This window comes from Toxotes jaculatrix, chromosome 20 (assembly GCF_017976425.1).
Source record: "Toxotes jaculatrix isolate fToxJac2 chromosome 20, fToxJac2.pri, whole genome shotgun sequence".
Lineage (NCBI taxonomy): Eukaryota > Metazoa > Chordata > Actinopteri > Toxotidae > Toxotes > Toxotes jaculatrix.
The window spans coordinates 8,156,341-8,180,977 of record NC_054413.1 but is presented as its reverse complement, the minus strand read 5'-3'; the positions used below and the strand labels follow the sequence as shown (position 1 = coordinate 8,180,977).

Sequence of the window (24,637 nt, the reverse complement as noted above, 5' to 3'; positions counted from 1 at the left end):
TTTTTTTGAAGTCCAGACACCCACTATTCTGTCAGCGGAATAGTTTAATTCATTTTGGGAAATATGCTTTTATAGCCAGGCTAGTGAACAAACAACCGGGTGCTGGCTCTAGGCAGATAAGAGAGTGTCATCTAACTCTCAGCAAGAAAGCAAAGTAAGCGTAATGTCAAACTATTAAAAAATTTAGAGTCTCAAGCTCAAGCTGAGATTACTCCTGATGAAATCCTCAAGGTGATTTTATCAGACTTTGGAAAGGTCCTCGAGAGCCACAAAGACTTTATACGCCAGTTTTCAAAGGCTGTTTAGTAACTTCATGTGAAAACTAAACTGATCATGTGTAAAAATCATTGGTGTGGTTTGGTTAAAGAAACAACCCCAGTGTGATTCATGGAAAACCCCCCATGGAGTAGTGAAGCAAGTGTATCACAAAAACATAATGTCCCCTCTTTCATGTAATTAAATGCCTTTTACCACACTGTTCAAATCCAGGCAGTGATTCACCGCAAGTGCGACCATAGCTGTTCCACTGGACAGCCTTTAAAAGTGTTTCCAGCGCGGAGGCATCAAACAGGAATTTAGCTGCAAACTGCTGATGTAATGCTACAGAAATACCTCATACCCATAAAGACAAGATACAACACTGACTGAAATGGTGTAAAAAGCCCCAGTCTCTTCATGCATATTTGATCAGCTCCATCAGAAAAGGTCAGAAACTTTCCATAAAGACACAAAACACTCTTGAACAAATATTTGCAGTTTATTTTTTTGCATTAACAGTAAAGGCACAGGTTTCAGGAAAATTAAATTTAGTTTTAATTTCCCTACAGTGTTGTTAAACAGTTTAAGAATATCTTTTTGGTAACAATACACAGGTGTACTGTGCATTATATTACACATCAAATTTTATTAAGATAGATTTTTTTTCACTTTTAGGTATAAATACAGTTAAATGATAGTAAAAATATTTACAGTTAATGCTGTTTTTGACATCAAAAGAAGTAGAGCATCCAATGAAAAGTTACATTATAAAATCTAGATTGGTAATAATGCTGTTGGCTTCTACATCCTTCATTAGGTGAGCATCAAGCATCTACTCAGCTTTTTCTTTGCTGGGATCTGCAACTGGCTGAGCAGCGGCAGGTGCAGCTGGAGCAACGGTCGGGCCGGTGGTGGCGTTTGGAGGAGGCGCAGGAGGAAGAGGATCAGGATCATCAATAAGGGCCTGTCTCCTCTCTCGCTCCTTAATCACTTGAATCAGGCAGTAGGTCGTAAACATGACGATGATGGTGGTTATAGGGAAGCCTGGGAAGGTAAGGAGATGCACAACTTTATTATTAATACAGTTGCTGAAAATTTTAAATCCTCTTCACACTAAAAAAAAAAAACAAAATCACCTTTGAGAAGCAGCCGTTTGGCGACCAACTTGGCAAAGTCCAAACTGTTCAGTGCCAGGATGTTGTACAAAACAATACTCCAGAAGTTGAAAGTATTGAAGATGGCTCTGATCCTGCGGGACGTTGCTTCTGACATTGCCATCTGTTAAAAAAAAAAAAAAAAAAAAAAGATTGAATTCAATGAACAAAAATAATTTTACATCAATATTTGTCAATTAAATGTTAACCAACCTCAAACGAAACAAAAGGCTCCATGGAGAAGAACTTGGCAGTCCACAGCTCAAAGTTGAGGCCAAAACAGTTAAAGAAGGCCCAGACCAGAACCACCTCGCAGGGTCCCAACCAGAGGATGGTTACGCCGAAGGTGCACAGTGTAGCCACCAGCTCCTCCACCACATTCTCATGCCTTCCACCCAGGTAATCATACACGTACCTGTTGAAAATGAGAGCATCACAACCTCTGAACTGGCAAGATTCATATGACTTTAATTTATCGGTCTCTCTGAGACACTCACTTGCACAGCCAGTCATTGACTCCTCTGTCAAAGTGGCTAAAAAAGGAGAGAAAAATCGAGATTGGGTTTAGTATTACAGAATTAAGAGTGCAATGAAACACTTGTAATCAATCTGTGTAAACTGAACTCACGTTTCAGCGAACACATAGAGCATAGTGATGCATTTTGGTGGCTTGGGAGGGTCCAGATGATCGAGCCTGGATACTGTGTTGATGACTCCAAACATGACAGCCGCTTTTACCCAGTCGTACACCAAGTTAAAGTAAGCCATACCCACTGGAAACATGGCAAACACAACAATTACACCTTCATTTTACACCAAGAGTAGTTAACAGTCGGTGGAACATGTCACTTTATGCCCAAACTGTCTAAATAAATAAATAAAAATAACATGCCACAGCATTAAAAAGCAATCTAAACACTGAATGCATGTATTCCCAGGAGGTGGCCCAGACCTAGAGCCCAGTCAGAGAGGTGTTTCAGCAGCTTCATGTCGGTGGGGATGGTGAGGATGTACATGAAATGGAAGAGGACGCCCACTACAATGATGACCCCCAGGTGGATCAGGCCCTGCACACTGATATTCCACATCTCCCTCTCTTTCCTGGTCAGGTCCGACTTGTTGGCCTGCAGGGGGCAGCAGATACACGTCTCAACTACCATGCAGTCATGGACACTCAGTCTCTGCAGCTCCTGAAGGGAACTTTTAGCATAATTAATGAATGAATGATAAGATCCTAGTTTGACTTACTTGAACATAAAATTTATCAAAGGTCATGATGGGCCCGAAATAGAAGAAGGGGAGGTAGAAGTTGTACTTGAGCAGCTCCAGGATGTTGTAATTTCCATCTTTCCTTTCACAGTTCTCCAGAGCAAAGCTCATACAGCGCATGATCGTAAACCCACAGCCTCCATAGAAGAGAACAGGACGCAGCTCAAAGTCCCCCTCTACAAATCCACCCTGCATGGAGAAGAAACAAGGAAAATAAAGAGTAAAAGAGAAACAAGATGCTAATAATTCATTTCCTCACATTTTCTTAAAAAAAATGTGCCCTTGTTTAAATGCTTCTCCTAAAATGAAGGACAGCAGTTCACCTGCCAGGACACGAAAGGTTCACACTTGAATGTAGCGAGGGTACAAAGACCAGTGACAAAGCAAAGCCAGCGGATTTTCACTAAGGAGATGCTGTAGAGCAAGATACAGTGGGACAGGATGAGGGTGACGTAGGTCCAGCCCATACTGGTCCACACAGCCAGGAATCCATACACCATGTACACCAAGGACCTGTACTGTGAGACAGAAATGTAGTGTTAACACACGACTAAGTGGCATTGCATCAAAATAAACAGAGTAAGGCCAACTTTTAAAAGTGAGTCGACAAGAATTTAGAATTTGTATATTACTCCAAAATGTAGTTTACTGTCTGTTTATATGCAGAAGAAAGGAAAATTGTCCCCTGGAGGTTTGTTTATAATGAGGCCATTTTGTGTTTTCATTTGTATAGAATGTACACAAAGTAACACATATGAGACTTTGCTGACACGCGGCAGACATGTGGTCTAACGGCATTCAACCAAACCAAACTTGCATAACTGCTAAATGTAGAGCTACATGTCTTTTTCCTGCTCTCTGTCTCTTTCATTCTTTATCCACAGTCATCCCTCCATCTGACTCTCGCTCAGTTTTTCTTTCCACCTGGTCCCGTTCATCATCTGCTGTTTAGCTAATGATATAAAAAGCTACTGTGCAATGTTGTAAAAATAAATTGTGACAAAGAGGATTTCTCAAACATCACCAAGGATAACAGCATGGTGAAAGATAAATTCATGGCGGACAGCGTGATTGTTTCTTCCACCTCATTTTATAGCAGCTTGAATCGGTTCATTAGAAGCACCTGTGGAGCCAGCATGGAGCAGATCTTGGCGAACAGCACGTGACCTGAAAGGGCAAACAGGATGTGCTCTCTGAATATGGAAAACCACATCATCCATTCAGAATCAGCTGTATCCTGCAGAACGGTGAGCAGAAAGTAAGGATTAGAAACAGCAAATGTGCGTCAGTGAAATCTCTCTGCATAAACCATGAATGTTCTCTAACCATTTTCCTCCCAAAGTAGTACCACCCTGGTTTCACACTGGCTTTGAACGTCTTTCTGTTGGCATTGGCTGGAATAAGAAAAGAGAAAAGTGAATGAGAAGTAAGTTATTTTCTGTCTTTTATTTTCACCTCTTTGTCCTTGAATCCAGATGTGAAACTTTTGTTACAGTGACAGTGAAACACACAATACTCTGGGCCAGCTCAGGCCCTATTTTCTTCTCCTGTGCTGTGGTGGTATTAATACTGACACCTGATCTCCTCTGCGTGGTCTGCATAGCTCCAACTCTTCACCCTCACACAGTGACACTGCCCCTCTATGTGCTGTATACGGCACATTGTGTAGTCTGTATGTGACTGTACTACAGAGCAAACACGAGATACAACTCACAGTATGTCTCAACCTAAGGATCAAAGTTGAGTTTCTGTGTCAGGGTAAACTAATGTAGTGGTTTTTTAATGCATTGTAGACTTGACGCATTGCAGTCTTCTACTTTTGGAAAGAAAAGCTGCCTACAGTTACGGCACAGTTATTTCATTTAAGTTAATTTCATGGTGTGTGAGACATTTTTCCTATGATGAATTATAAGGTTAATATCACTGATTCATTGCAGATATGTCAATCTCAGCAACATATGACAGATAGAAATTTAGATTTTGGAAACCAATGAATTATCACTTTTTTTTTTTTAACCATCACTGATGGATGTTGTGTCACACTACATTTTGCATTGTGGGATTGGTAGCTGAAAGTAGGATTCATGCCATGTCATTCCTATACCTTTATTTAGGGTGGACTCACACACTAATTGCATGACAAGACCTCTTATCAGGACTGTGTGGGCGTGTACACTCTGTACTTGATTGAAATCCCCATCACACCTGTTAGTTTTGCTACACATGTTCCAAGTGGCACCACCGGGCCAGTGTGACAAGGGCAAGACGACAGGTTTAAATGGAGTTCAGGCAGCACACGAGGCAGCAGGTAAGAATCTGTTTCAGTTGATTATCAAACAGCAGCAGGTGGTGGAGAGGTTGCAGTTTTCTTTTAGTGTCAGCAGAGACAGTGTAGTACCTTTTCCATTTGGAATCAAGTCATGTGAAATATGTTTATTTGTCTGCATTGTTTACTATGCTGTTGTCGCATGTGGTGTTGTGTTTACATGCTGCACAGAGATGCACAAAGCTCCACTCAGCAATAACCTCAGCACAGGTTTAATCAGCTGCCAAACTCACAACACCTGTGTGGGTGTGCTGAGCCTTTGCTAACCAAGTGTAAGAGAACCATAACAATTGTTGATGTTATTTCTTTGTGTTTAAAACATGCATTTTAATAATATGAGATTTTAAAACTCTAAAATATCCTTATCATTATGGGCCTCAAGAATCCTGGGTCAGTTGGGCTCTAAGACTAGATAAACAACCTTTTAATAGAGCAATCTTCAAAATATGTTTTATCACTTTTACTTTAGTTTTCAAGACAAGTAGTTTGAGTTTTTATCAAAATGTGTTACAGTCAGACTGATCAGCAGACAAATAATTATGCTTCAGCAAGAGCATGATATTCCAGTACTGTTTCCAGCCGTGTTTATATGTGTGTGTGCTTTCTCATACTCACAACTGGACACCTCGAAGACCCAGCTAGCGGCCCAGAACATAGCCAGACACAGCACCGTGTTGTAGAAATAGATCTCATATTTGGGAAGTGCAGCTTTGATTCCCATGGTGACACAGACAGGAAGGAGGCTCCTGGACACACAACATCAGACCAGAGCTGCTGTTATTATTAGAGCTGGAAAGTAACAAAAGACATGTACTTCCTGTGATAATGTAAGTACTGCACTTGAGGTCCAGTGCTAGTACTTCACCTGACTGTTTCCTTTCTGTGAGATTCCACTCCACTCCACTATTTCTCATTGGGAGATTTTGCATTTTTACTGTGCTTATATTTGATCTGATTTTTGCAGATAAGGGCTTAAATTATGATAGTTTGCAAAATGAGTCAGTAAATCTTGTCATCACAAGTAAGTCCAGAAGTCCTAGCAACAAAATGTACTTTAAGTTTCAAAAGTAAAAATACTATTTAAAGAAAGTGTTGCAAAATTGCAATGCAAAATGTATAAAGAATGTGGATGTAACTAAGTACAGTTACCCAAGCTCAATTTTGAAATATTTTTACTTTGAGTATTTTCCACCACATATAAAGGCTTTAGTTACTTATTACTTGAAGATTTTACAAGCATATGAGGACCTTGAGAAGTACGATACAGTGCTTTACTATTAAAGAAACCCGTGTAAAGTACCTAAAATTTGCTACATAATGACAAATTACATTATTAGGTATGAATTTTCATACACTGTGTATTAATATAACATTACGGAAGGAGAGTTTCTGTAAAAGTACTTTTAGTTTTGATACTTAAGGTACATTTAGCTGATACTTAAGTTACACTGTGAATGCAGGACTTTTACTTGTAATGGAGTATTTTGGATTAAGCATCAAAGGTAAAAGTACTCATTGAACAGCACAAAGGCTCCTTCCACAGTGAGGCATTAATGTATAGGAGGCATGATGCATTTGGTTAAGGAGTTTCTCATTTTAACTACTTTTTTTAATTATTATTTTAATGTATCATAAAAAAACTTTATCGGCAAAGTAAGTAGTAACAACAGCTCTCAAATAAATGTTGTGGAGTAAAAAGATAAGTATATCCACAATGATATCTAGTGGAGTGGTTGTAAAAAGTAACATAAAATTGAAATATGAAAAGAACGTCAAAATTGCCCTTTAAGTACAGTACTTAAGTAAATGCGCTTAGTTACATTCCACCACTGGCTAATCTTGAGTGAAGGATTCAATGTTTTGTCAAGTCTCTGTCCAATGACACTAAGCCTTGATCATTTAGGCATTTGATCTGCTTTGATTTGCTTGTGGCATGTCACATGGATCAAAGAAAGAACAGTGGAGGGTAAATGGGCAAGTTTCCACTGATTAGAATTCAAAGAGGTAAAGACACTAACAAAGTGCAGCTGCCTGCTATTTTTAACCAAACAACTTCTCTCCTGTGAATTTATTCACAAGCTTTTGTGCATTCCAACGCTTGGAAAAACGGCGATATGTTGCTCTGTAATGCAGAAATCAAACTCAGCAAACGGCTGAATGAAATAAAGCATTAGCTACGTTAAGATTTCTCCCTATTCTCTCTCCACAATGTCTGGTTGAGATGCCCCCTGTTGAAATGCCACACGGTCATGCACTTTAGTTTGTCCTCTGCAGCACCTGTTGTGATACTGACCTTGAACGCAGCAGTTGCGAGCCCGAAGAAGTTGTTAAAAAAAAAAAAAAAACCCCGAACCTTTCAGTTAGCTCAGAAGGCGCAAGAGAGCGCAGATTAAAATATCATGTTAAACAAAAACACAGAAGAAAGTGTGAAGTTTCACATCCGCTGTGCATCCACGGGGCGCAGGCTGGGCTGCGGGTCCCTCTGACTCCCTGAGAGGGAGCTGCCACCGGTTAAAGGTGACATGATGTATTTATACTTTGACCACTGACACAGAGGGGGCGGAACAGGAGGACTGCTAAATGAGTATAATAGGTTATAAGCCAGACGGCATCAGGAGAGTGTTGGGGTCTTTGATCGTTGCATGTTGCATGCGATCCTACCTTCCTAAATAATGCAACAGAGGGTTAACCCAGCTAAACCCACTTATTGCAGCCATATAGTTAGTTATGTGCAGAGTAGTCTGTCAGCATTGGCGTAAATCACATTTGGTACTATTAAACTTTTATTATATGCAAATGAGCTTGGATTGACATGAATTACACTTGTTGTATTTCCATATGTCTGCACTGTCATTGACTAAGTTTGTCCTTGTTTGACACACTTAAGAAATTTTGTGTATTTATTTAACATTTTCAATTGAAAAGACCCCCCCACTCTTTGTTATTTTCCATATTCCTGGTTGCCAGGGCTGTTTTGGGAGGATCTAAGCCTGTTGCAATTTTGAGCTGTAGCCAAGCGTCCATGCTTCACATTCTACAATGAACTGTGAGCTGTAAAATGACATGCAGTGCCCACTAGTGACAGTATCACAAAATACAATACAGTGACATGCAGTGGCAGCATTACAGCTAGAAACACAAAGCAACCCTAAATGTAAAAGGACAGAACAAATGTCTGAGCCATGTCTGGTTTATTTGGAAAAGTCAGCCAAGACATACAGGATATATGTTTTCTGCTTTCACAGTATTAATGCTGCACATCCGTTGGGAGTTGTTAAGAGAATTGCTCAGGTGACAATAATACTGAAGGCCACAGAGGACCGTGTTAACCATCCAGCATGTTTATGAGTTTTCCCTCAGTCTATGTGAGACATTTGAATCAGATTCTGTTCTATACTTGATCTGTACAACATAATATACGTCTGAATACGGATACAGCAAATGTTCTGTTTCAAAAAGCGACTACAGCAATATGGTCCCTGTGCGTACAAGACTGGAGTCCTGTTCTGGTTACTCCTTCTTGCTGGTCTCTTGTCCTTCAAATATGGGACACTTGCTCTCCACCTCAGCCCACGTCAAGGTGCCGTTTGCCAGATCTCGAACCATCCCCGGCAACTCGGTGACCTGTGATACAGTTTTGTGAATTTAGTACAAAAAAAAAAAAAAAGATGTGACACTTTTTATCATTTATAGCTACAGTTATTTCGTGTTGCACCTCGGCCCTGATCTGCCTCATTGAGTCTCGGTCTCTCAGAGTAGCTGTGTGAGGCGTCTTGTTCACTGTGTCGAAGTCGATGGTGATGCCAAACGCCACTCCGATCTCGTCTGACCTGGCGTAGCGCCGCCCAATGGATCCTGACGAGTCGTCCACCTTGTGGGTCACGCCGTTCTTGGTCATGGCCTCGGCTAAAAGCAGAAGAAAGAGGATACTAAGGAATAAACAGATTGAATAGATGGGTTTGAGAAGGAAGGAAATCTGAGAAAGCCGGTTAGCTTAGCTTAGCATTGAGATTGGAAACAAGGGTTAGCAGGTCGCCTGGCACTGTGCCACCATCTCTGAAGCTCACTGATTAAATTATATCTTGTTTTTTGCATGAAGAAAGCAGATACGTGTTTTTCCCTAAATATCAAACTATTCCTTTAAATTGAATAATATTATATTGAAATCTAAAAGTATCATACTCACATAACTGGCTGACAAATGGCATAAACTCCTGGTTTTGGCTCAGAGGCAGGATGGAACATTTATATGGAGCCACAGAAACTGGAAAGCTGAAATACTAGACAAGAAATAAACAGTAATCAATAAAAACAAAAAGTAAAACACACACACGCAAAAAAAAGGAACACGATTCCCACTCAGATCTGATTTCTGTTTTGAAGCCTTCTCACCGTCCTCTGTTCATCTCCCTGCCGGATACGAAATGAGTGCTCGAAGATGGAGTACATGATTCTTCCCATGCCAAACGAGGGTTCGATTACATTGGGAACAATCTCCTCCACTGTGGGCAGAAAACAGAGTTGGTTGTTTTCCCACAAGAACAACACGCTGCTCTGCTCTATAGCTACAAAGCCTGGTTTGATGTCACATCTTACCGTGCAGGGTTTTCTGGAGCCTCTTCACACTGACCATGTCTTTGGTCAACGTGAATGTTTTGCCCTCTGACTCAAAGCTGAACTCCCTAGAGTCATAAACATAATAGTTCATAAGAACATAAAAGTTCATAGATTTTTTGGAACATTTCTTTAACATTGTACACTGCAGCGATCGTTAATTACCCAGTGTCGCTGAGAAGCTTCTCCTGATCATTGATGTAGCATTCGTCACAGGTAGCCAGGTACTCCAGAACCAACTTGGCGTCCTTCTTGTAGGCCACCCCTATGGCTCCTTTGTTAGGTTCAAACTGGACGACATTTACCACTTTGTGTGAAGAAGTTAAGGATTAAAAACAGGGGAATCAAGCGTAATATTCCAATATGGCATAATCTTCTTATATTTTTAATGTCATGAATATTTGAATCAGTTTTACTTGAAGCATTTTTATCGCATCTCATGCATTTGTGCTATAAAAAGTTTATCATCAGTCCCCATGTGTAGGATTTGAAAATGACTGAATTTGGCATTTCCTAGTGATACTTGTACACTGTCAGTGTTAATTACAGTTGTCAGACTGGGACAAAAGAAGGATATGGGTTCTTTCAAAGGCTTTTCTGCCACTAGAGGGACTTTGGTGGCTCTGGAGTGACACGAGAGGTCATAACAGGAGCGATCCGCACAGCCCACAATTTCTATCCAACCCTGAGAGAGAAAAACGACCGTGTATAAGGACAAAACATGTAGTTGTGGTCCCATTGTTTTCAAACAGTTGAGCTTATAAGTGAGAATACAAGAGAAAAGATTTACATAGGAGGTTTTGGACTCTGCATCCCAGCAGTCACAGGCGTAGTGAGCCATCTCGTTTTCCATGTGCTGACGGAAGCGCACTTTATCTTTGGAGAGTCCCACTTTAAGCAGATACAGGTAGATTCTTCCAATGAAGTAACCCAGCACTGAATTATTGATCACTCCCTGCAGCAGACACACAGAAGATTTAAAGACATCCCCATAACGAAAGTCTATTAAATACTGAATGCTAAAAACATTAAGGGCCATTTTCTGCCGTTACATTTATTTACTTATCACATTGTGTAGAATATATTAAATATTTAAATATAATGCTAAATCATTCTGAAACATATCAAACTAAAATACATCTTACAAACAGAATCTTAGAGTTTTTGTAAAAACTTTTTTCTAGTTGAATGCATTAACAGTTTCCCTGTCCAGGCTATAAAAGTAAATTACATAGTAAATTATGCGAAACACATTTCTATGGCACATACTGTGAATTTTATAGTGTTCCTGCATTAATATTGTTAAATGAAGGTTATAACATTCGCCAGTGACCATCGGTAATTATGTCCACATAAAAGTAGGCATGTTTCACCACTAAGAAACACACAGTCACACATAATAGTAACAATACGTTAATAATAATAATAATAAATTTAATGGAATGATCCCCCCTACCTGCTCCACAGCATCCCCCAGCCTCATGATCTGTGCGGACTGCCCGCTGGTCTGAGCCTTTGAGGAGAACAACATGATCTCCAGGTCGGCCACATTGGAGAATTTAGGGTGGACCTTCTCATTGGGATCCACAAAGTGCTCAATCTCAGCCATGGTGAACTCTCTGCAAGCAGGAGAAGTTTAAGTCTCACTGTACTGTATATCTGTTAGAATTTGGAAGTGATTCGTGATTAGGAGCTGCAGTTTCTGACTACCTAACACGGATGAGTCCGGAGCGAGGAGAGATTTCATTCCTGAAGGAGTTTCCAATCTGAGCAGCAGCAAAGGGCAGTTTTCCCTGGTTGAACTCCAAAAGACGCTTGAAGTTGAGGAACATGCCTTGAGCTGTTTCAGGCCTCAGATAGCTGCAGACAGAAACAATTACACAGTTTCAACACAGCAAACGCTTTTTCACGTGAGACACTTGAGACAGATGGTGTGTGTGAAGCCGGTCGGTACCCGGGCATGTTGCCTCCTGGCCCAATGGATGTCTGAAACATCAGGTTGAAGGAGATGGGAGGTGTGAGGTCATTTCCTGTAGAGGGAGACTTGACGCTGTATTTCACAAACAGATCAGCCAGCTCCTGCTGAGTGTAGTTATCCATCTGAAAGTGAAACAACAGCAATGCTATAGATGATTTTTTTTTTCTCTACCAGCAGATGTCAGTGTTTTCACCAAACACCCACCTGAGTGATTACATCCTCCATCTCATTCACCTCCGCCGAGCACTTCTCGTCAGACATCAGTTTTTTTAAGTGAGCTGTGAGGAAACAAACACCTCTGTTAGCAGCCGTCACTCACCAAAAATATTTAGAATAACAGGTTTTTTAAAAAATGGTCTTCACGTAAATGTCTTTACTTGACATATAAATAAACTCATGCTACTATAATTAAAATATACTGCATTTATTGATGAACAGACAGACTCTAATTTAAGGAGCAGCTAAAAAGGAAAAGAAAAGAAAAGAACTCCCGCCCCATTCCCACTTCGCCTTTCCCTTACACCCCCACCCGACCCCGTATATACATATATAACCCAGTAAGACAGGTAAAAACCTGTCCTTTCAGTTGACCTTACGCATTCTGTTAAACTGGATCTGCAGAAAAACCGATGCAGAGAGGTGGAAAATATCACCAAAATCTAGTGGCAGGTTGATTAGTATCCTATATTCTGACAGTCTGTGGTTATTCTCATCTATGATGTGCAAGTTTCAGATGAATATACTTTGGACGATAACAGCTCAGCTAGTAATTATCTGCTCCTTTGATTGTGTTTGGCTTACAGGTCACCAGATCATGCACCTCTTCAGGGACGAAACCTGACACCTTCTTTGCAAATACAAAGAAACAATGGAAAACTCAGGAGAGGACTGCACCAGGTGGGTCTCCTTTTAAATCCTCTAAATGATGTAATGGTGGGAAGACTGAGTCACCTTTGAGGAGGTGATCAGCTCGGTAGCACTCTCCGGTCTTGGCATCTTTCACCATGTAGTCAGCAAATTTATCCACGTGCCCTGACGTCCTGAGAAGCAGCAGCAGGTTTTAGGACAGTTTAACTGCAAGTCGAGCTTAAATTTCTTAAACTTAGTCAAGAGCAGCTGGATTATGAGTTTGCTGGCACCTACTTGAGGACAGGCTCGGGGGTCAGCATGGTGCAGTCGATCTCCAGGATCTGCTCCTCCTGGATGAAGTGCTGCCTCCACACCTGCAGGATGTTGTTTTTCAGGGCACAGCCCACAGGGCCGAAGTCATACAGGCCGCTCACACCTGAGAAAAAAGTCAGTTTTCAAAGGCAAACCAATCAGAAATTAGGATTTATAGTGAAATGTTTCCTATAATATCTTTCTTGAACTGTGCATGCTATGGCACTATCATATTTTTGTATTCTTAATTTAGTCTCCAGGTCTCAACAGCATTGGAACGTTGCTGTGTGGTTTCGGTTTTCCTTTCTATGGTGGCAATCATTATGGTACTTTACCTCCATATATGGCAAAAGCCTGATCGTAAAAGAATCTCCGCTTTAAGGTGTCCTCCATTTTCACCCTGTCCACTGCATCATCCTTAGGCTGCAAAGCTAGCTCCTAGATGTGAGGATGCAATGGTTAATAAAATTATTCTATAAAATACCCAAATTACATGGAAAGTAAATATTCTATAACGAAATTTGAAAGTGGAGCCAAAGGTTATCAGGAAAAGATTAACCAGCAGTTGAGAGTTTCTGACCTTTGCTTCAAGTATCTTCTTCCGGGCTTTCAGCTCTGCCACAGCTTTGCTCACCTCATGCTCTGAGGCGCCTTCCTCCTTCAACTGATGCACCAAGTCACCCTGCAGAAAAACACCATGTTTTACCTCCTCTTCGCTCTCACACACCTTAAAATTCAACCTTTTATTCTATCTTTAAATTTATTAACCCTCTTTTGCAGTGTAGTTTTAGTAGATTAAAAGCAGTGGGCACAAGGTAAGCACAGTTGAGGTGATGGCCACTGGCGGGAAATGACCAGTCAGGATGTAAATTTGTTGTATATCTTGGTATGAATTGCAGATAGAACTGGTCAGTTTTACTCATCATTTATACATAAATTATAGTGAAAAAATACTCTTTGCCATTAAAGTGACAAGTGTATGTTTAAAGCTGTAATGACCGGTTTCCCTTCAGTGTTCACCCCATGAAACTCTGTCATATGTATAATTTCTAATCAATTTAACAAATGTGTATTAATTGAAAAACATCCCATGATGTACATATGAAATCTGTCATGGCAGTTTACCCAAACAGCTTGCAAACGTTCTATAGACAATGTTTCACATCTGTTTTCAAGCTCATAAAAAGTCAAACTATGTAAAAATTAACAATTTTTTACAGTATTCTAATGTTACTGATGCTAGAACTAAAATTATAAAATGATCACTTCATGATCCAAACAGAAATAATTTTGAAGCATGTAACGGCTCTGAAAAATGAATACAAAACAACTCTCCAATCAACACTTCTGATTTCTCTCTGTGCAGGTGTGTACCTGGGCGGAATAACTCACCTGTTCCCTCACAGCCTCCCTTAAAGGTGCCAGTACTTGTTCCATGTTGACAAAAAGCTCCCTGCTCAGCGACTCCTCTGGCCTCAAGTGATTTCACCTCTCTTCAGACTGAGGAACTAGATGGGGAGGTGCCTGCTTTTACTCGCTCTGCCTCTGGTAAGTTCTCTGAAACCAGGGCTTTCTGTTGCATCATCCTCCTCCAGGAAGCTCAGAAAAAAATTCATTCATTCTGCCACAAATGTGAGTCCAAGTCAGACTGCTGGGATTCTTTTGACCCTCTATTATCTGTGTGGTGCAAACAGCAGATTACAAATAGTACTACATTTTGCACAGATGCCCAGAAATTTGATTCAGCACTAATGTATTTAGGAATATGTAACCATGACCTGAGTACAACATAAACTAAAACAACAAGGATATTAAAACTATACTGGGGCCCTTTGCAACATTAATAATAATGCAAGAGCCACTTCAGATGATACTGTATTTTAGTAGTGCATATACCTAAACACTTTTTTTATACGTTTACCCTTGGGACCCTGAGCCACTTGCTCACTTTACCCAGTTATTCTGCCATTGGCATTGGACAATAAGTCTGAATTTCCACATTTTTTTATTATCTAGTTAATTGTAGTAAATTCCCAGATTTTTTTAAAAAATGAAAATACCCTCTGCTGTAAGGTCTTACTCAAGTGCCAGGGGACTCCCCGTAGAGCTTCCTGTTAATGATGAACCATCTAAAGCCACCTAGAGGTTAAAGTTAACCCTCACTGTTTAAAAAGCTGCAGCTAGTTCATCAGGATATTTATGTAAGGTTATGATAAAGCAGCGCACATTCCCCAAGTCTTTTAATGAACAGCTGAGGCTTTAACTCCCATTTCCCTTTTTAATGGGCTAAATTTAACTTAAACATTTGAAAGCCCCTCGCCTTGTCTTATTTTGCAAGTGATGGCAGAGACATTTGTGGTTGTACGTCACAACTCAATAGAAAACACTGCAGCTGATGCATATGCCCGTGTCCAGTAAGTGCTGGCTGTTTTTATTTGAAACTGTTAAATATCTCAATCCAATCTGCCTGAAAACTGGAATGGTGGAGGCCTCCTTCCACTGACGACTCAAACAACCTGATTACATTTACTCCCTTTTAAATCATATTGACATGGTCATACATGGATGAAATGTTGCTCGTCGAAGAAACAACAGTCCTGTGCAAGCTTTTTCCACAACTGTTAGATATGATGAATACATGACATTTTTAGTGATTGCAGTGGTGTAGAACACAAGGAGGGCTCGGTGCACCACTATAGCTTATCACAATACAGTTGCAATATATTCTTCCTGGTGATGCATATGCAACAAGTCTGTGGATTTTCATGGAGTGGCTAGCAGACAAGTGAGCTTTACTCTTCAACCGTGTCCTTCTTGCTGGTCTCTTGTCCTTCAAAGATGGGGTACTTGCTCTCCACTTCTGCCCAAGTCAACGTGCCGTTGGCCAAATCCCGAACGATCACTGGCAACTCGCTGACCTGAGGAGAGAGAGGTGAGTGTTTAACTTGATTGTGTTAAATGGTGTGTGTGTGTGTAACTACAACCGAAATGCTGCTCTGTGTAACTGAAAAATGTCTGAAGCAACGTCAAACACTTTACCAAGGATTTTTGGTATTCATTTTTCAAGGGAATTAAAGTCAAAATGAGACGCCACCCTGAGTGCAGGCTTACACAGAATATGATAGGTGCAGACGTTGTTAACGTACGTCTGTGTATTGCCCTTTACACCTTCCTGCACAGGATTCACAGTGAATGCAGCGTGTCAGCATCCACTGTTTAGTAACCCATGTTTTGGCAACACTTAAGACTCCAATACACAGTTGCTGTGTATTAGAAATGACAATAATCACAGGAACTGTTGCTGTACCTCGGCCCTGATCTGCCTCATCGAGTCTCGGTCTCTCAGAGTAGCTGTGTGAGGCGTCTTGTTCACTGTGTCGAAGTCGATGGTGATGCCAAACGCCACTCCGATCTCATCGGTCCTGGCGTAGCGCCTCCCGATGGATCCCGAGGAGTCGTCCACCTTGTGAGACACGCCGTTCTTGGTCATGGCCTCAGCTAAGAGGCAGAAGGAGAGAAGAAACATTAGACTGTAGAACATAATAATTCTCCTCTTCAGACATAAATAGAGCATATACGATATAATTATGTGGGCACTTACATAATTCCTTCACGAAGGGCACGAATTCCTGGTTTTGACTCAAAGGCAGGACGGAGCATTTGTATGGAGCTACAGTAGCAGGGAAGCTGAAGTACTGTTGAAAAGATAAAACACCAGTCGTCATTACAGAGACCAAGTGCCAGCTGTGAACTATTTGACTTTCAGTAATACTGTAAGAGTTAGCAGCAACAAGTAGCCTTTGTTTTCCAGTGATGGGTAAAGCAGTGGCATTTTACAGGGACAGCATACAGTGTAACTCAGCACCGATCTGCTCACCGTTCTTTGTTCGTCACCTTCTCTGATGTGGAATGTGTGCTCAAAGATGGTGTACATGATCCTACCAATGCCAAAGGAGGGCTCAATTACATTTGGAACAACTTCCTCCACTGTGGGCAACACGGACAGACAGACAGAAAGACAGGCAGAAGTTGTGTATTACAGAAGTTGTCGCTCTCAATTTCCCCAACATAATTTTCCTTGCATCTTATATAAGCGAGTCTCACCATGCAGCGTCTTCTGGAATCGCTTCACACTGACCATGTCCTTTGTGAGTTTGAACGTCTTGCCCTCTGTCTCGATGGTAAACTCTCTGTGGAGTGAAAATACAGATACTGACTGTTTTGGAAATTATAAAACCATAGTGTTTCATCAGTTGCCCCTTTTGCCCCCGTATGACTGTCTGCCATTAACAGCACTCACCCAGTCTCATTAAGTAGCTGCTCCTGTTCTGTAATGAAGCATTCGTCACACACAGACAGATACTCCATGGCTATCTTGGCATCCTTCTTGTACGCCTTCCCAATGGCTCCTTTGTTGGGCTCAAACTGGACGACATTTACAACTTTGTGTGGAGAAATTAAGGAGAATGACAGAAGAATAGCTAGAACAGCGGAGTACTTTCTTAGGCATTTGATGGATCAAAGTCTTGACTTTTTTTTTTGTTTTGCTGTGTTAATTGCTGCAATTTAAGGATATGGGTTCTTTAAGAGGCTTCTCAGCAACCAGAGGGACCTTTGTGGCTCGTGCATGGCATTTCAGATCGTAGCAAGACCGGTCAGCACACCCCACAATCTCAATCCAGCCCTGCAAGAGACAAAGCATTACTCTGAGGACCAGTACGTTGACTCCCTGATAAGGCATAAAAAAAAAAAAACAGCAATGTAACATACATAGGAGGTTTTGGTTTCAGCGTCCCAGCAGTCACAGGCATAGTGAGCCATCTCGTTGTCCATGTGCTGTCGGAACCGGAGCTTGTCTTTGGCGATACCAACTTTAGTAAGGTAGAGGTAGATCCTCCCGATGAAATATCCCAGGACGGAGTTATTGATCACTCCCTGTGTGAGGCAGGATTTAAGAAAAAATAAATAATCTTGATCTTGGAAACAGCAGTTTGATAAAAATAATGAACCTTTAGTTAAAACAACCTTCTGTCAAATATTTAACCTCTTTTGTAAATCACTTTCATTGAGATTTATAGAGATTAAATTTACAATCTTCTGATCTTAGTGATTCCTACCTGCTCCACAGCATCTCCCAGCCTCATGATTTGTGCAGACTGTCCGCTGGTCTGGGCCTTAGAGGAGTATAACATGATGTCCAGGTCAGCTACATTGGAGAATTTAGGGTGGACCTTCTCATTGGGATCCACAAAGTGCTCAATCTCAGCCATGGTGAACTCTCTGTGTGGAAATGTAGAGCGGTTACATTCCTGTTTAATCCCTAAAATCACTTCTCTTCAAGTGCCAGGACAAAATGTGTAAAGCAGTAGTCGAGGCAGAGTAGCGCTCACCTAACACGGATGAGTCCAGAGCGAGGAGAGATTTCGTTCCTGAAGGAGTTTCCGATCTGAGCAGCAGCAAAGGGCAGTTTTCCCTGGTTAAACTCCAAAAGACGCTTGAAGTTGAGGAAGATTCCCTGAGCTGTTTCAGGCCTCAGATAGCTGCAGGTTCAAAGTTAGGTTAGAATATTTCAATAACGATACAAATCTGAAAACATTTAAGGACGTTTTATGCTGCATTTTACCCTGGCATATTCCCCCCTGGTCCAATGGACGTCTGAAACATCAGGTTGAAGGAAATAGGAGGTGTGAGGTCATTTCCTGTGGTGGGTGACTTGACGGCGTATTTCACAAACAGATCGGTCAGTTCTTGCTGGGTGTAGTTGTCCATCTGAAATGGTTGTTGGACAAAAACAGTAGAGTGAATCATCTATAGCTTTGTCTGTAACAGCTTTTCCACATAACCCCTGAAAAAAAGCATTTTCACTCAGTCACCACTGACCTGAGTGATGACTTCTTCCATCTCAGCCTTCTTCTCCGCTGTACACTTCTTATCAGACATCAGTTTCTGGAGATGAGCTGAACAGCAGAGACATTCATGAATCAGAAGGAGTTTCATTGTATTATTTCTTACAGCATCTGAGTCAATTTGTCACCAAGCCTTTCAGGGACCGACATGTTCTTCTCCCCATATCTGAAATTTTTTTCCGCCAGATTTTTTGGCACAGCTCCAGCCACTGTGATCCCAGCAGCTTGTATTGCTTTGAAAGCCCTGTGTGATTTCTGCTGGTCCAACCACTTCCATTCTCCCTCAGGCACAACAGTGATACTCAAAAACTAGCCAACCAGGAGCAGCCACTGACAGTACAAGTTTGGACTGTGTCCATGCCTCCCTTTGCTGAATACCGTGAATAATACAGATGAAAAACTTGCTAAGACCTCACACGTTTAGGATGACTAATCGTTAGTTTACACTGGAGAGGAAGTCAGGTCTCTGAATATACTGAAAAAGATAAAAGAGGCAGAAGTACAAAAGGCTTACCCTTGAGGAGGTGGTCAGCCCTGAAGCATTCACCATTCTTGACATCTTTCACCATGTAGTCAGCAAATTTGTCCACATGTCCTGACGTCCTGGTGAAAAAATAATGTAACAAACAAGGAATAAGATGCATTATGAAAAAAAAAGTTAATATTTTATTCTTTTTATTTCTATTTTAAAAATGTATCTGCAGCCGGGCTATGGAAAGCTGCTATGGTGACAGTTTCCATGCATAAAACCGCAGAATCAATATGTGCCTGTTAATAAAAACCCACAGTTCAGCACTTGGGAGCTGACTCTAGGAACCACCAGGCACTCTGTGACAAAAACACAGTTACATCAGCAGACAGAAAGCATTTAAATGCACATACTTGAGAACAGGCTCAGGGGTCAGCATGGTGCAGTCGATCTCCAGGATCTGCTCCTCCTGGATGAAGTGCTGCCTCCAGGCCTGCAAGATGTTGTTCTTCAGGGCACAGCCCACGGGGCCGAAGTCATACAGGCCGCTCACACCTGTGAGGAATTACTGCATGGTAACAGAATGCTTAAAGACTGTGTGTACGGTCGTGTACGCACCAGCCGAAACCCTTAATTCCCATTAACAGCAGCCTCAATCTTACCTCCATAGATGGCAAAGGCCTGGTCGTAGAAGAATCGCCTCTTGAGGGTATCCTCCATCTTAGTTCTGTCAACGATGTCATCTTTGGGTTGTAACGCCAGTTCCTGAAATTAAAGTCATATTTACAATAATTTCTCTTACATAGACCATGCTCTCAAAGACTTTAGGATATAGCTGAGATCCATAGAAGCTCGTTCTTGGTCTTTGGGAATATATTTACATGACTAAAATTTTAAAAAAGCTCACCTCAAAGGTCTGCTTACTAGCTTTCAACCACTTCCACATGGTTTTCAGTTACCAAATGGAGCTGGCTCATGTATAATTATGTGACCTATGTTTGGAACTAAGGATACTAGAGGAGCTAGTAAGTAGATCTTTTATCTTAGAATATACTATTACATATCATTTTAAATTAGTTTCAATGTGTGAAAAATTGCTTTTTGTTTGTTTGTAATGTCTGAATTGAACACCCCGAATCTGCCATGATGTCATGTCCCGTCTGCTTGTTAACATGGTGGATTACTACAAGTGAACGTCTGCAAGGTCACACTTCCCTAATTTTGATGGTATCAGTATTTGTGGCACAGCCTGATTATTTGAGGGAGAGTTGACAAGTGCGGTGAGTAAGCACTTACAGCTGCAAATCATATGTAATGTGTCATTTATCCTCCAAAATAATGATGCAAGGCTCGGCAGAGAATCTGTAATGATTTTGCTTCACTAAGAAGTCTGCATTCAAAATGAATTAAGTGCATTAAAATTCAGAGTTGCACTGAATTTCAAATGACTCACCTTGGCCTCCAGAGTTCTCTTCCTCGCTTTCAGTTCAGCCACAGCTTTAGTAATATCCACATCAGGGGCACCATCCTGTTTCATCTGGCGAACCAGGTCCCCCTGAAACAGAGAAGTGGCTTGAGACTTCCACAAAGAAAACCCCTGAGCCAGCTACAACCAGTCTACCCAAGCCTGAGCATGTTTACAAAATCATCAGCTGATTGCTGGACTTTTTTTTTTTTTTGGTATTAGCATTAACTTAGCCTCCTTTCTTAACCCCACCCTCACAAATGTCTGCAACAGCAGCACACTGAAACGTGGCAAAGGGTGCAGACATGCCTGTCACTTAGCGTTAGCAGTTGGCTAACAAGCAATGGCTCCTTTCAGTTCATTGACAGCCCTGGAAGCAGCCGGTCGGTTAGCCGGTTAGCCTAGCAAGTTATTGGGCTGTATTTGGCAGTCAACAAAAGGCAATAGAAACATATCTAATCCTAATCAAACCTACTTAGCTCATATCAGCTGAGACTGTGAGATAAGCAAGCGTTACCTGTTCTTTGACTGCGAGCCTCAAAGGGGCGAGGATCTCCTCAATGTTGCCGTCCATGGTTTGTCCTTCCGCCAGCTGCAGCCACAGGCTTTTCTTCTTCTTCTTACACAAGCAGACCGACGTTGAAAACGGCCTGTTTCTGGGCGGGTAGCGGAGCGACTGCCGAACAAACCGGACCGTGGACACCGGACAGAAGGAGGAAATCTCAGTGCTGGTCCTCAGCAGTGCTGATGCTGCGCTACGAAGAAGCATGGACCGCCGTAATGCGAGAAGAGAAGAATGATGAAATCTCTGACAATAGGTAAACGCTGCTTCCGCTCCCCGCAAGCACTTTCGCTACGCGCCACAGGCTCTTGACAATGTATCGGCAGATTCGCCATGAACGACAACCTAAACTTAAAATAATAATAATAATAATAATAATAATAATAAATTAGTTGATTAATAATAGTTAAATACGTTAAATTAACGGAAAAATCATGAGACTGAGTAGCTCAGAAGCATGATTTACCTTCTCACACGTTTGACAAAAACTAATTATGCAGTGAGGTGTCTTTCTTAAGACAGTGATAGCACTGGAGACAAGACAGAATCTTCCTATGATGAACTCACATCAGTTTATTTCACTTTCATGCACAGTTATCAGGACAGTAAATTCTGCTTGAACAGTATTTATGGATCAAAACTCCAGCAATATTTGTAGTATTAAGAATAAGAATAATCTTTATTGTCATTGCAGAATACGGGTTGTACAGTGCAACGAAATTTTGTTTTGGCTTTGTGAGATTCTTATAGTATTAAGAACAACTTTATCGTCAGACCAACGCATAGTTTGTGGCCTTTAACAAGGTCAAGGCAGTAAAATATGTTTATGCTTTCATTTCACAGGCATAGATCTGGGTTTTTTAAAATGTCTTTTTCAAATCTCAGAAAAACATAACAGCCTTTCAGCAGTTTAGCTTCTTCTAAAACACCCCTGATTTCGCAGGGGAATGACAAGATGTGACCTTTACTGTTTCAGTCATATCAATACTGCCTCAATGATAAATTTCCTGACATGTGAGTGATGGTGGCTGGTGTCTCAAGGTCTTTTCAGTCAGTTCTTCCTCTCTTGAAACCAGCATGTCAGAGTCTGTTTATGTGCTACTTGACATGTGTCAAGTGTGTTTACTCGATAAGTTTCATTAATTCTGTGATCAAATTCCATTGATCCAATTGTCCTTTTTCACAAATGTCAAAATGTCCAAAGTATGATTACATGTGCATCATTCTGGAGGCTGTAGTTTGTGGTGCTGATAAATTGTAGAACACTGCTGCATTGAATTGTGGCATTAGACTGCAGCAGTTTTAGTTAAGTGTATGTAATATGTGTTACTTCATATTTCTAAATGTGCCCACACTTAAAATAAGCTGTATTGCAAATGGCCTCCAGACGTTGAGACTCAGCATACTCCACAAGATGGCACCACAAGCAAACTAATGATTGTTTGTTTGTGCAGAAGCTTTAAAACCATCAGCTGTAAATGTCCAACTACAGCATTTTACTGATTGCTCTGTGCAAAGAGTGGTCAGAGGAAATATTTAGCAGCTAAATGCTTTGTTCACTGTATTCACTCAGACCTTGTGTCGGTGCTGTTTGATGCTCATCAGATAGCACATACAGTTAGTTTTTAGCCTTTTTGCTGAAAGCAGCTGCATCCTGCAACTAAAAACTGTGCTACGAAAGCAGAGAGAATGAATGAAGACAGTAAAGACAGAGGTCAGAAAATCAAACACAATGAGCTGAAATGCTGTAGATGGGAACAGCAGAGTTGGATGATAAGATTCTATGAATTTATCATTTAGAGCGACACCTTTTACATAAAGGTAGTCAGTCCTGCATTGTGTGAGCCTTTGTTGATATAAAAAAGATTTGTCTATAGCAGCTTTAAATTCCTCAGATCGACCTTCTAATCGACCAGTTGGATTCATTTATTATTACCCGAAACCATTTATGAACAACTGAAAAGATAAACAGTACAAAGGTATTTTTTACAAACCCAAAAGTTCTTTCCCATTAATTAGTTCCTTATATCTGATGACATAAAGCATTAAATTCTTAATGACCCCAAACACTTACCAAACATACACACAGACATTTTTGTTGTAAAACTCTCCATTCGTTTTTTTCCTCACTTCCCCACTTATTCATCTTATCAATGTAAAGCAACCCAGCTGTAGTTACACACGTCCTGTGTGTCATCAGATTTCAAGTGGCCATGCAGTCTTCACAGACACAGTAACCTGAGACTGACTGTCAAGTGCCACATAGAGACTGTGATTGTGCACAGTGGCTCAGAGACCTGTGTTGTGGTGTCAGCTGAGCACATACGTTATTGTAAACATCAGGACGGGGCGCTGACCCACATCGAGAGCATCATGTCGGCCGGAAGATTACGTAGTAATTATGAGCAGCATCAACAGATGACAGCCTGCATTTACTGCTGTTTTCCTCCGGTCCATATGCCATCATACACTTGTCTCTCAGGTGGGGTCATTTAGGACTGTGCGAACCTCAGCTCCATTAAAGTGACAACAAAGTTGAAGAGGGACGAACACTCAGACACATCACTGCTGGCAACGGACCAGAACACCACTTTATCTCCCTTGTTGTTATTCTGCGGTCCACTGAGGCTGAAATAGCGTGGATAATGTTTATCAGTGCATGTGGAGGGTGTAGGTCTCTGGTGCGCAAGAGGATATTAGATCAAGGGGTGGGGATGGGCTGCATGAAGTAAACACATACTGTAAAGGTTATTCATTGTTGGGGGAATGTCTCAGACTGGGAAAACAGCTGTTTAAGGTTCTCTGTGGCTCTGGAGGAGACTTGCTAATGAGAAAATAACTGGTGATGTTACTGTGATGTGATCGGGGTTACCTCAGGCATGGAAGGTGCTGCCAAAAATATGTATATCTGGTACGTCCCCAGATGTTATGGACCTGTGATACTTAATCACTGGAAAACCCCTTTAAAATGTTATCTATCCTTAACCTTCACTTTATATTTTGTGTTTTTGGCATATGATTGAAGATGTGTGTAAAATTCCAAAGAAGTTGGCCAGAATTATATCCATTACTATATAAACTAATTAACTTATCTGCTTGTAGATGTCATTTAGGACACCGATGTCATGCCCTCAGTATTGTTTTAAGGGTTAGGGTAAAACATCCTTAGGGTGAGTTCACATTGTCTAAGGACTCATACATTTTACATTGAATGTGAATTTTTAAAACCTGGTTCAAATATTTTTTTTGTGTGTCAGAAAATATTCGATATGTCCTCTTAAGCCAAAAATATTCTCCTCCAGAATTATAGTGCTGGCATTGTTTTAAAAAAAGGCTGTGAAACAGCATTAAGGCAATAGAGGAGCACAGATTTTACCCCATAATATATATTTCTTAAAAGACTGGACTGAGACGGATAATAGCAACGTTGAAGGCGTGTTGTTGTAGTGAGCTTGCATGGCCCTGTGGCAGGAGG

At 41.1% G+C, this 24,637-nt stretch overlaps 3 protein-coding genes and 1 non-coding gene across 4 annotated transcripts; all 4 read right to left on the bottom strand.

The window, feature by feature from the left end:
• Positions 1-748: 748 nt before the first annotated feature.
• hhatlb (hedgehog acyltransferase like, b) lies at positions 749-7,493 on the bottom strand. Its single transcript, XM_041066156.1, has 12 exons — positions 7,301-7,493; positions 5,623-5,753; positions 4,008-4,075; positions 3,805-3,918; positions 3,005-3,199; positions 2,661-2,870; positions 2,365-2,536; positions 2,041-2,185; positions 1,910-1,945; positions 1,626-1,827; positions 1,395-1,536; positions 749-1,302 (listed from the first exon to the last, which is right to left on the bottom strand). Exons 2-12 carry the CDS (start codon positions 5,726-5,728, stop codon positions 1,091-1,093), a joined length of 1,602 nt encoding a protein of 533 aa, XP_040922090.1. The 5' UTR covers positions 5,729-5,753; positions 7,301-7,493; the 3' UTR covers positions 749-1,090.
• Positions 7,494-8,187: 694 nt separating this feature from the next.
• Positions 8,188-14,254, bottom strand: LOC121200482 (glycine--tRNA ligase). The gene is made up of 17 exons (XM_041065810.1): positions 14,153-14,254; positions 13,341-13,442; positions 13,096-13,198; positions 12,743-12,884; positions 12,551-12,639; positions 11,804-11,877; positions 11,576-11,721; positions 11,332-11,481; positions 11,078-11,240; positions 10,412-10,576; positions 10,199-10,306; positions 9,787-9,932; positions 9,604-9,689; positions 9,400-9,509; positions 9,194-9,287; positions 8,723-8,913; positions 8,188-8,631 (listed from the first exon to the last, which is right to left on the bottom strand). Exons 1-17 carry the CDS (start codon positions 14,195-14,197, stop codon positions 8,518-8,520), a joined length of 2,028 nt encoding a protein of 675 aa, XP_040921744.1. The 5' UTR covers positions 14,198-14,254; the 3' UTR covers positions 8,188-8,517.
• A 910-nt stretch (positions 14,255-15,164) lies between these two features.
• LOC121200716 (glycine--tRNA ligase-like) lies at positions 15,165-21,392 on the bottom strand. The gene is made up of 17 exons (XM_041066177.1): positions 21,118-21,392; positions 20,589-20,690; positions 19,798-19,900; positions 19,549-19,690; positions 19,181-19,269; positions 18,641-18,717; positions 18,384-18,529; positions 18,151-18,300; positions 17,878-18,040; positions 17,531-17,695; positions 17,337-17,444; positions 17,061-17,206; positions 16,865-16,950; positions 16,638-16,747; positions 16,362-16,455; positions 16,068-16,258; positions 15,165-15,678 (listed from the first exon to the last, which is right to left on the bottom strand). Exons 1-17 carry the CDS (start codon positions 21,367-21,369, stop codon positions 15,553-15,555), a joined length of 2,250 nt encoding a protein of 749 aa, XP_040922111.1. The 5' UTR covers positions 21,370-21,392; the 3' UTR covers positions 15,165-15,552.
• On the bottom strand, positions 19,357-19,491 carry LOC121200865. Its single transcript, XR_005896571.1, has one exon. It is a non-coding gene; the product is annotated as a small nucleolar RNA SNORA84 (small nucleolar RNA).
• Positions 21,393-24,637: the final 3,245 nt, after the last annotated feature.